Raw genomic sequence first — 12,043 nt, forward strand, 5'->3', positions numbered from 1 at the left:
AGGTTTCTGTGCTTCTAAAGACGAGGAGAGTGTCTGACACCAGGGAGCCGGGGCACAGGAAGACCCCTCCCCACCCCATTCCTAATGCCCACCCTCCCCAATCAGGTGAGGAGGGACCCACGACAGGCAAAGGAAATCCCTGCTTCCGGACGCCAGTCCAGAGAGTGGGGGGAGCTGAAAAGACTGAAATCTCAGCTCATTACTTCATATCTTTCTTCAGCAAATTGCTGATAAAATCCTTGGCATCATCGGAGATCTCATCGAACGCCTCGTCGTCAAAGTCCCAGGTGGCTGAGGTGACGTTGGCTAAGGTTTCGTTATCGTTGTCACCCATGAAGGGGGAAAGTCCACTGACCCTGGGAGATAAGAGCAGGAGAGCAGGTGAATGGGGCGGTTGTATGGAGCCCAGGGTGGGACGGTCCCCCCGAGTGAGTGCTGAGGTCAAAGGTGAAGGCTGACAAAGCTCCGCACCCCCAAACGCCCTCACGCCTGCTTCTCCTCCCACCAAGGAAAGAAGAGAGGGTGTGGCTCCCCAGGCTTTTGTGGCCCGATCTCTTAGTGCTCACTGTAGTCTTAGGGTGTCACCTGCCTCCCGACGCCACCTACCTGTGAGGCTGAGGCGAGGAATTTACTTCAGTTTATGACTTTCACATGGTACCCAGCAGGTCCCACCCCCTTCCCCGGTCTTCTATTCTTCCCCACAGCCCAGGCTAGAACTTCGCCCCACAGAACTTTCTCCAAAGTCCCCGTGCAGAGGAGCCCCTTCCTGCCTCCCAGCGCTCCTGCCCCCCTCACCATGGACTGGCCATGTGGTACAGCCCTCATCACTGTTTATCTGTCCCCCATCTGTCCCTGCTCCCTTCCACCTCTCATCTTCATACCCTCCAGCACCCACAAGAGGGCCCAGCACACTTGGGACGCTTAGCAAAGGTGTGTGGATGCACAGCGGACTTTGAACCAGCAACGCGGGATGGGTGATCCATCGACACTTGAGTTCAGTGCACCTGAGGCATTTCAGGCCAAACCAGAAAGCGTCCCTAAGAGGTGCCATGGCGGAGGAAAGAGCACAGCCTGTTCATTCGCTGGATGCCCTTGGACCATTTCCCTGTTCTCTCTGTGTCCCAGCTTCCTCCTCCGTAAAATGGAGAACCTACTACTTAACTATAGCAAGGTCACTACTTCTTCTGTTTCTACTTATTCTACTTCTCTTCCTCCTCCTCCCTCTCCTCCATCATCGTCATCAGGGCAGCAGACATTTATCAGACATTTGCTATGTGCCAGGCCCTGGGCAAACAGCTGAAGATAGATGAACTCACTCAATCTTAACACCACCCTATAATGCAGGTAACTCATTACTTTGTTAACAGAAGAGGAAACTGAGGTACAGAGTGGGGTTAAGTAACTTGTCCAAGGAGTCACGGTCAGTGAGATTTAAACCCCGGCATCTCTCTCTAGAGCCTGTATCTCACTTGCTACTTTATACGAATATTTCTATGAAGATGAAGCAAATTGCAGTGCAGAGCACGGGCATGAGGCCTGGTCCACAGTAAGGAGCTTGGTGCGTGACCACAGATATTACACAGCTCACCCCCACTGCTCACCAACCTGCGATCCCAGGTATACTCATTCACCAATAGCGTAAGCCAAATAAAATTCGGAAGGCAAAGTATCTCAAATCCGAATAGAACAGATCTATGGCTAACTGGCCTCCCCTCTCACCTTTGTGCACCTCATCTTCACACGGACCATCCATCCCACCATTCACTCTGACCTAGAGCCGGCTTGTGGGTGTGAGGCTGGTACAGCTGCACAGAGCCCCACCCCTAGAAGGCCCCACTCCTGGTTTAATGCTCTGCTGCTGTCACCTTGAAATTCTTAATAATGTTTGAACGAGTCACCCCACCTTTTTATTTTGCACTGGGCCCCACAAATTATGTAGCTGGTCCTGACCTGACCCCTCTGAGCCCTGTAAGATGGATCTGGGGACTTCATGCCATCGACCTCCCAAGTTAAGGCTTCACTAACGTCCCGTCCCCCAATCCTTATGAATCGATCACCATAAACAATAACACAAGCCCTTTTGGAGCTGTTTTGGCATCCAGAGGCCTCAGTTTATAAAATATACCTGTACCTGAAAACTAAGTTTTATAAAACAAAACCCATTGAAATACTGTGAGGGAAGCTTGCTATTAGGAGGAACCCTCTGAGGAAACCTTTTGTAAAAGGAAGGAAGCTTTTGCAACGCGAATTATATCACCCTAACTAATATATTTGTGTTTTTGAGTAAGGGCTTTTGGTAGATGGCATTAAAGTGTCTTAAAGGAAGACACTGACATGTTTTAAGGAGGCACGGAGAGAATCATTCTCGGTCACTTCACAATGAGGGAAGGGTGGGAGCTTATCAGTCCCTAAGTCGGCATTGTCATATGTGACTCCTTTCCCCTCTCTGGGCCTCAGTCTCCCCTTTTATACACCAAGGGTAGGCTAGAATTCCTAGGGGCTCCCAGCTTTTCCTGTCTCTGCCATCCTGTGAGACCTAAGCCAGCCCCATCAAGAAGCAGCCTGACTCTTGTTTGTCGCTACCTGCCTACTTCTATCTTCACGTTTTCCATTTGGAACAGAGAAGTGGGGAAGTCCGGCAGCACTCCAAAAGACTGCAGGAAAAGCACACAGCCCCGCTGTGGAATGTGGAAGGTCCCCTTCTGTAAACGTCCTTTCCTAATTAGGAGCTGTAATCCTGCAAAGATAGGGCTTAATCTCTGTAATGTTCACATTGGGGGCGGGGAGTCTCCTTGCCTCGGGCGCTCTTCCTTCCTGGCAGCCCATCCATCTGAAACACCCCCTAAGCCTCGGCTGGCTCCTTGCCTGCCCGAGCTCCCCCAGCCTTCCCCTATTAAAAAGGACAACTCTAAAATAAAACTTGGAATATATGCAGAGCATGATGACAAAGAGTGTTTCAATTTTAGTAATGCTGTTTCTACGTGGTAGGATTTTGCAGGATTTTTTTTAAACTTTCTTTTTTGGACTTTTTCTTTCTTGCTGTAATTTGCATAAGGATCATGTGTCTTTTTACAAAAAAAAAATCAACCCAATCGACAAATACAATAACCTTAGCATTAACAACACAACTACTCACCTCTCTCCCTAGTCTTACCTAGTTTTGAACTGAAGGGAATCAGAGTATGCCACTCCAAAATATGCCACTTTGCCATTAGGATTATTTTGAGTTGAAGGCAATTAGCTCTCTGCCCTCCCTCTTTCTGTCTAAAAGCAGGATATAAATGTCTCTTTGTTAACGTGACACAAATTTCCATTTGTAAAGGTGGTCCCCTCCACCATACCAGGAAGAGGAGAAAGACTCTTATCTGCGTAACAAACCTTGCTAAACAACACTTATTTATCATACATTTCCTAGTCACTTTCTCACAATGTACCCCCTCCAGAAGCCCAAAACCTCTTTTCCTTTGTCTAGTTATTCCTTTACAATTTATTGTTCTTTGTTAAAGTAGTATATAAGCCCCAAATTCTAAATGCCTCCTTGAGTCACACATCTTTGTGAACACCGGTGCATATGTACATAATTAAATCTGGGTTTTTTTCTTGTTAATCTGTCTTTTGTCAGTTTGATTTGCAGTCCCCCAAGAACAGAACCTAAGAGCATAGAGGAAAGTTTTTTCCTCCCCAGCATAACCAATGGATTTATCTGGTTTTCACAAAACCAGTGTGGGCAACTTCTTGGATGCTCTACTGTTTCTTCACCGACATTGTCTTTCACAAGTGTATTACAGAGTCTTCATGCTCATTTTTAATGGCTTAATATTGGTCTCTGTGTTGACGAATCACAAAGGTCATGGCTGCAGGGTGTTTTAATTTCTTAATTCTTAATTTCTAACTGTAGCAAAACTTCGCCCAGGGAATCTGATGTGGAGGCCTGTTCTGCTTGTAGGGTAGAACGTCAGGAGAGAGAAGGGTGCAGAAATGCCTCTCAAACTACACTTTGTCCGTGGTGTTTCTCAAGCAGCAGACGACCCTGCTGCATGAATGGCCAGCCGAGTGGACCACACATTTGCCAGCAGAACTACTGAGTGCCTAGAAAGGGGTTAGTCTTGCATCTCATTTTAGCCTTCAAGTATTCATTCCCTGGTGTGGCGGGGAGATCTGAGAGGGTGGGCAGGTCCCACAGGAAGGCCTGAGCATTGTGTTGTGCAGGGGCGTGGGAAGCAGAGACCGGGGTTTAGTCACACTAACCACAGCCCAAGTCCCTGGAAAGCAAAACCTGCAGGTGGTGGCCATGCCTGGCAGGGACGCAGGGCACCTGGAGGTGGCAGGAGCTGCAATCAGAAAGCATGTCCGGGTTCAGTGAGGGGAGGGCAGAGGCAGCCCTGGGCGGAGCTACTGGATCCCTCTGAAGGGCCCTGCACCCAAACCCAAGTCTGACTGAGTAGGTACCCAATGCTTGGGCACTGGGACTTCTCCCCAGCTCACCGCACTGCTGTCTCCAGAAGTTAGACTTGAGCTGGGGATGGCTCTGGCTCTCTGGACCACGGTGGGTGCTCAGCAAATGAGCTGAAATGGGCAGTCTGTCACTGAGCCAGGAGGAAGACGGTCGGGAGGACAAAGCAGAGCAGTAATGGCTCTTCACTTTGGTTTGGGGGTGGGGGGAAGGAATTCTGGAGTAGGGACGAGGGCAGGGCACAGAGCAGGGTTGGGTGTCCCCACAGGCAGTGAGGGAACACCAAGTCCTCAGGAAAGAGGGGAGAGGGTGGCAGGAGAGGGAAGGAGGTCTTAGAAGAGAAGGCTTAGAACGTCCTCCGCAGTGAAGTGAGGCGGGAGCGCCCCTGGCTTCTCTCCTGCCAGAAACCAAACGGGTATTGCTAACACCAGAAGAGTCTCCGGGAGATTCACAAGACCTCCTACCTCCCTTCAGAATCAGGGGTGAGAGGCTGGGGCCCACAACCCCCCCTGCTGCATCTCTACCCTGTCTGGAAGAGCCGGGCAGGCAGTGGGCCAGTGTCTCCAGTGCTGGGGCGGGAACTACCCCTCTCTGAGGGGTTTGAGAAAGATTTCCTTCAACAGAGTCAGAGCAACTACGGGGACAGAGCTGGTCACTTGGGAGGCATGCACCAAACACGTGTTGAATAATAAACGAGTTATCACCCATCGCCCTCCAACTCCCTGGCCTCCCCCTCTCTCACTGGCCTCAGAAAGGAGATCCATGGGAGGTTACATGTTACAAATGTGGACAGCGGCCCGAACAGGGACCATTAGACAGACGACCAAGCTCCAAAGGACAGAAGGTGTATGGGGGCCGCCAGAGCACCTCTTCTGGGGGCTTCCAGCAGCAGCTCCAGAATTTTGCATAGCAGGAACTGAAAGGAAGCAGTCCAGTTGGCTGCAACTTTTGTATTTAGCACCACAGGCTCTGCTGAGAGCCCCAGCTCAGGAGTGGAACTCCTAGACCTCAGCCCCTGCTGTGAGAGCCAGCCTGGAAAAGTCCCAGCAGGCAGAGCAGCCCACAGTGGTGGGTGCAGGATGGAGGACGCTGGTGAGGCCGCAGGACACTGTGCAGGGCTGACCTGTGCCTGCTCCTCACCTGCCTCCCTGAGGCAGACACATGTCTCCCCCCTTCCTGGCATTGCCTGCCCAAAGACTTTTAGGCTGGGGCCCCATTCATCACAATTATTGTCTTCCTATTTCAGAGATGTCCTCCCTATTTCTTAGTCTTAGCTTTAAAAGTAATCTAGTGAACAGTATAACATATTATCCAAATTATTATGTTCCTCCACCTAAAAGAATTTTCATTTTAAAATAAAGTACTCTTATGACCCAGTAATTCTAGTTTTAGATTATATATCCAACAGAAATGCATAAATATATTCACTAAAAGACATGCACCAGAATACTTGTAATACCCCAAACTGGAATCTACTGAAAAGCCCATCCACGTAAAACAGATGAATAAATTGGATGACGGTCACACAGTGGAATACTACGCAGCACTGAGAATGACAATCTACAACTACACACAATAATCTGAATGAATCTCACAAACAATGTTGAGCAAAAGAAGCCAGACACTTCTTTCTGCATCACTCCTTTGTTTACATAAAGTACAAGATCAGGCAGAACTAAGGCATGATGTTAGACGTGAGGATGATGGTTACCTCTGGGGGCTGGGAATCGGGATGGGCACCAGCAGGGCTGCAGGGGCCCTGGTGATGTTCAGTTTCTTGATCTGGTGTAGGTTACATGGGTGGTTCACTGTGAAAATCTACTGAGCACCCTAGTCACCGCCCTGCTCCTGACCAGTAGAGTGACTAATGCCCTAGTTTGCCTGAGACTGTCCTTGCCTTAGCACTGAAAGTCCTGTGTCCTGGGAAACCCATAAGTCCTGGGAGAACTGGGACAGGGGTCACCCTCTAGGACTGTGGGAAGTAGATGGCCATGGCTTCCTTGGCCAGGGTCACCTCAATGTCAAATGAAGATCGATTCCCTGCCACAAGCCACTCCCAGGTTTGTTCTGACAATTAAACAAGAGCCCAGGGGGAAATCCGTGGCTGCAGACGACCCCGATCCCACAGCAGTGGGAAAATCAACTGGAGCCAGTGATGCGAGCCTCCATGACAGCTGCAGAGGGACCCAGGAACCAGGCCAGGACACAGGACAGCTGGGTCTGAACAGACGAGCAGACCAAAGACTGTTTCTCAAGGGTCAGGTGTCTGCCCAGCGGCCAGGGGTCCAGTGTGAGCACCATCTAGCCTGGCATAGCCCCAGAAGGGACAGGCAGGGCCCACGCTTCCTCACTTTTCACCAAGGGAGCCAGGAGCACAGAATCAGGTGCCATTTTCTTTACACATCAGCTCCCTGTCTGCTGGAGTAGGGCTGGGGTAGGGAGAGTGTGGCCAGGGTAGAAGAGGGGGACGGGGTAGGGAGAGGGGTGGCTGGGGTATAGAGAGGGGGTGCAGGGGTATAGAGAGGGGGCCCAGGGGAGGGGGAGGGGGGCCGGGTCGGGAGGTGGGGCTGGGGTAGGGAGCGTGTGGTCAGGGTAGGAGGAGGGGGCTGGGTAGGGAGAGGCAGGGAAACATACTCCTGGCCAGGGTGTTTCTTCTCTGCTGCTCTGGGGGAGGCTGTGGTGGTGGGGGTGATCCCGGGCAGAGAAGAAGATGACTCTCTAGGGTACAGAACCCGTGACACATGTTCAACTGAGGGAGGCAGTTCTAACAGGCCACAGTGAGAGGAGAACTCCCGAGCATGTGAAAAAGCCACACTGCACAAACAAAGCCACATTGCACGCTCCACTTCTGTAACGCTTTTGTAACAGTGGTTCCTACACCTGGCTGAGCAGCAGACTCACCTGGAGCCGTTTCTCACACTGGGGTCTGAAAAAGTATTCTTAGAGATTCTCCTCAAGTTTTCTACGAAATGTTTCATTTTTCCTGGTTTTTTTTTTTTTTTTGTGAGGAAGATCAGCCCTGAGCTAACATCCATGCCAATCCTCCTTTTTTTTTTGCTGAGGAAGACCGGCCCTGAGCTAACATCTATTGCCAATCCTCCTCCTTTTTTTTTTTTTCCCTTTTTCTCCCCAAGGCCCCAGTAGATAGTTGTATGTCATAGTTGCACATCCTTCTAGTTGCTGTATGTGCGAACCGCCTCAGCATGGCCGGACAAGCAGTCCGTCGGTGCGCACCCAGGATCCGAATCCGGGCCGCCAGTAGCGGAGCGCTTGCACTTAACCGCTAAGCCATGGGGCCGGCCCCTAATTTCTCCTGTTGTATTCACAACAAAAAATATTTTTTCAAAATGAAAGCATGCCTATCTGTACCTTCTGGGAGACCATCCCACAACTGTGTGTTGCCATACAAGTTTAGGGGCTGCCTCTGAGGCTGATGACTGTCTGCAGCCCAGGCTCAGAGACTCAATCCGTGAGATCCACCAACAGGGTGCGTTCTAGAGCCTGGTACCATCCTTCGATCAGCACCATTGGCAACCTGGAACCTCTTACAAATGTGGAATCTCAGGTCCCGCAGACCTTCTGAATCAGAACCTGCAATTTAAGGCGAGCCCTAGGGGATTCATGCATATTCAAGTTTGCGAAGCACTAGTCTACATGACTTGTTTTCTCCAGCATTGTTAACTGAAATGGCTATTTTCCACCTGATTTCTCGATTCTAATTACCGTGTGGTTTTCTGGTGTCTGTTGGCCCTGCTGAAGGCTCATCAAAAGTGCTTATTAATCGGTGCATATACTGGACTCAGAGACGAGGCTGGCAGTTGGAGTCCCCCTCCCGTGAGGACAGGGTGCTGCCTCGGAAGACAACGATGACACCCACAGGAGAAGTGCACCTGGGCTCCCTCCCACCTTTGTGGACCCGCCTCCACACCTGAAGGTAAATTACTTGGTACTTGCCACATTCACACCCTCCTGACCAAAGGCCCCAGGCTGGCCAGCATCAGGGATGGTGAGGATGGGGATCTTGGTGTGTGGAGCCAGAGGCTCCTACAGAAGTGTGACATGGGCTGCTGAGCGCATCAGGACTATAGGAGATGGGCAGGCTGGTGCGGAGGGAGATGGGAGCCTGCCGCCCTCCTAACTGTGGGGCAGGCTCCCCATCATGACCCATCCTGACGCCTTCAGTATCAGGGCAGCCTGGGGACCCTCCTGTGGAACTCTGCTCCCTCCCCCGTGTGCCCCAAGACTCACAGGATATAGCAGATGACCCCGATGCTCCACATGTCTGTGGCGTAGCTAATGGGCTCATAGTTGATCACTTCAGGTGCCACAAATTCTGGGGTGCCAAAGAGGACCTTCAGAGATCCTGCATTCTCTGTAAGAAGGATGGAGACGGTCACCAGAACAGCCCGGAGCCAGTTTGCGGTAAGCGGCTGCCCTCATCTGTGCGTTGGGCCCAACCCTGGACGGACAGAGACAAGGCTTGGCCCTCAGCTGCTCTGTCCTTGGAGAATGGCACAGAGACACTCAGCATCCCCATGAAACAAGTGCATCGACGCATCCGTGGAACCTCAAATGCCGTGAGCGGGGTGGGGTGGGAAGAAGAGGCTGTTGAAGCCCCTGCCCCCAATGGTCGTGCATGTGTCTGTCTCTCCCATGAGTTCCCTGAGGCAGGGCTTGTGACCTGTGCTTGATAATAATCGCTAACACTCACTATGTCCCACATACCTGCCATCTGCTTTACAAGGATTTTCCTGTGTAACACTCTCGACAACCCTAAGAGGGAGGGATGATCCCCATGCTCCCGAGCAGGAAAGAGAGGCCGAGGGCAATGGAGTGATTTAATAAGTGGTGGCCAGTACCTACACCCAGGTGGTCTGACTCCTAAGCCATGTCCCCCCCGATCCCCACCCCCACCCCACTCCACGGCCTCACCACGTGTAGCGTCTTGTCTCTCCTCCCGGGAGCTGCCTGGAGGATAGCTGAGGAAAACCTTAACCAATGTGGTGCCTCTGAGCCATACAGGACAGAGGTGCTGGGTAGTATGCACAAAGGCACCAGCTTTCACAGGTACCCCTCCTGGAGGACCTCTTCAGCGGTGAGGGGGCACACCTTTGGCCTGTGGGCCACACCTGATCTTGTCTAACCACAGAGCCCACAGCAAAGGTTCTACAACAAACCATGTCACAGCCCTCAGATGTGGAAGCTCTGTTCCCACTCCAACCTGAACCCTTCCTGCTAGGTTTTAACCCTCCCAGTTCTCTGGTCCTTCTTGGACACACTGTCCCCACATATCGCCTCACCATGAGAGCCTGCACATTGTGTCCCTTGGGCTCTGACACTGCCAGGTCCTGAGGTCAGGGGTGCACTATTTGTTTAAATCATCGGTGGTTCCTGTCTGAAGGCAGGCCCTGTCCACCAGCCGTTGCCCCCATGCCACGCCTTCAGCAGGAGAAAGCAGAGCAGGTGTATTCGCCCAGCCTCAGGGCGCCGATCACTGCGCAGGTCACAGCCTGGCGGGACCTCACTCCCTCACTTTCCTCTTTACGGCCCACGCGGCCTCAACCAGGACTGGTCTCCTGGGAGGAGATTGACCAGGTGGCATTAGCTCCCCCCAGGGTGGTGAAAGACAGGCCAGCCTGCACCCGGCCTCCGGCTCCTTGTTAATAGGGCAGTGGTCAGAAGTTGGAGGGTAAAGCTATTTCCTCAATTCCTGAGACATGGAAGAGCTACATACGCAGGGTGGATGGAGGCAGAGTGTGATGCAGACAGTCACCGACTAAAATGACTTTAGGGCTGGGTACAAGACCCCAACCACCATCCCCCATCACACCCCCCTCCCCGGGGCAGGAATACAGAGGAGCGTCAGAGAATCCTGAACCAGATCTGGGTCCTTATTCTAGGCCCAGCACCTCCCTGGCTCCTGGCAGGACCTGGCGGGCACAGCTACTATGAATCTTGGTTTCCTCGTCTATAAAGTGGGGCTCACAAAATCCACCCTGTCTACCTCACAGGGTTGCCATGAGAATCAAACGAGAGGAAGTATGAGAGAGCTCTGGAAACTGTACAGTGTGATGCGAAGATGAGGATGCACCATCTCCAAAATGAGTTTTGCTGCTGAAGGCACCAGAGTGAAAAATACAAGAGGGGATAATGATAATAATAATAATAATAAAATAAAGAGCTAACACCTACATAGTGCTTACTGTGTGCAAAGCCCTGCTCTGATCACTTTACCCATGTCACCTCACTGGATCCCCTCACGACTCTACGGGGTGGGCACTACTATGACCCCATTTTACAGATGAGGGATTTGAGACTGACAGTCACGCAGCTACCAAAGGGGAGGGGCAGGATTCGCACCTGAGAGGCTCCAAGGTTTCTGATTTTAACTCCAATACTGAGCATTCCCCCTAGTACCCAGTGTGGGGAACAGATGGCCACAGCCACTGCCACAACATGTTGGTGACAACAGGAGAGGAGGATCGGCCCTACCCAGCTTCCTGGCCAGCCCGAAGTCGATGAGCTTGATCCTGGTGCCCGTCTTGTTGACACACATGATGTTCTCGGGCTTGAGGTCCAGGTGGACGATGCCCTGCTTGTGGATGTACTGCACGCCCTCCGAGATCTGCCGCATGTACTGGATGCACTCCCGCTCCGTCAGCTCAAAGTCCTCGTCGATGATGCGCTCGAACAGCTCGCCCCCCGAAACACTGCAGGACAGAGGGTGGTCAGACTACAGGGTAGGGCAGCTGGGGCTGGCGGGGAGTCTGGCCAAGGGCAGGCGGGGGGAGGGGCAACTGGCAGGAAAGCCCAGGTATGGGGGTGCTGGGCACTTTTTGCAGCTTTCTGAGTCCAGGCCACTGTCCCATTACACTGGTCCCAACCTTCCATTATGTGAAGAGGGCCCAGGCCTGCTGGTATCCTGCTTGGGGGACCCTGCCTGTGCCCACTGAGCTGTTGGAGGATTCAGGGAAGCATCTGGGCTGGGCAATTTCAGGGGTGGTCATGAACTGAGGGACCCAGACATGAATCCTTAGCAACAAGGGTAATGGCCAGGCAACCTCCTTCCCCCAAATGATGACAGATGTGTAAGGGATCATTCTTACACTCCAGCTGGGACTTTTAGTCATAGAGAATTGAAGCTTAAAATATAGTACCCATAAGCACTTGTTTTGCATGGCCAGGAACAGAAAAATACGTTCAATAAGGAGCCTCAGCACGTTTTCTAAAATTTGTTGGCTGTAACCCATTCTACTTACAGCCGTGATTGATTTGCTTCCTCTGGCTGAGTCTATAGTATCAGTTTACTTCTTCCAGCCATGACTAACTTGTCTTGCCTGCTCCCTTGTGCACGCGGGCAATGTAGTACATCCTTCCTGCCTGGATAGACTTTGGATCCTGGGCATCCACAGCGGGCATCTTCTGCTAAGGAGTGCCCCAGAGGCTACAGCCAGCTGGTATATTGCCCCTCAGTGCAAATGAGTTGCACGGGTCCTCTCTGTTCCTCTGTCCCAGGCATCTGACCCACCTTCCTTGCTCAGTGCTCAGAAAGTTTAAGTCGTTTCCTTGGTAATTTATCTAGCATCCAGA

The 12,043-nt window shown here is 51.8% G+C and overlaps 1 protein-coding gene across 1 annotated transcript in view; it reads right to left on the reverse strand.

Moving 5' to 3' along the window:
* Positions 1 to 12,043, reverse strand: part of MYLK (myosin light chain kinase) — a 268,738-nt gene that overhangs the window by 14,436 nt on the left and 242,259 nt on the right. Inside the window, exons 26-28 of the mRNA XM_058555934.1 lie at positions 10,946 to 11,163; positions 8,702 to 8,825; positions 204 to 356 (exon numbers count right to left, since the gene is read on the reverse strand). Of these exons, the coding sequence (XP_058411917.1) occupies positions 204 to 356; positions 8,702 to 8,825; positions 10,946 to 11,163 (495 nt within the window). The remainder of the gene's footprint in view (positions 1 to 203; positions 357 to 8,701; positions 8,826 to 10,945; positions 11,164 to 12,043) is intronic.

Source organism: Diceros bicornis, chromosome 15 (genome assembly GCF_020826845.1).
Source record: "Diceros bicornis minor isolate mBicDic1 chromosome 15, mDicBic1.mat.cur, whole genome shotgun sequence".
In the NCBI taxonomy this organism is placed as follows: Eukaryota; Metazoa; Chordata; class Mammalia; order Perissodactyla; family Rhinocerotidae; genus Diceros; species Diceros bicornis.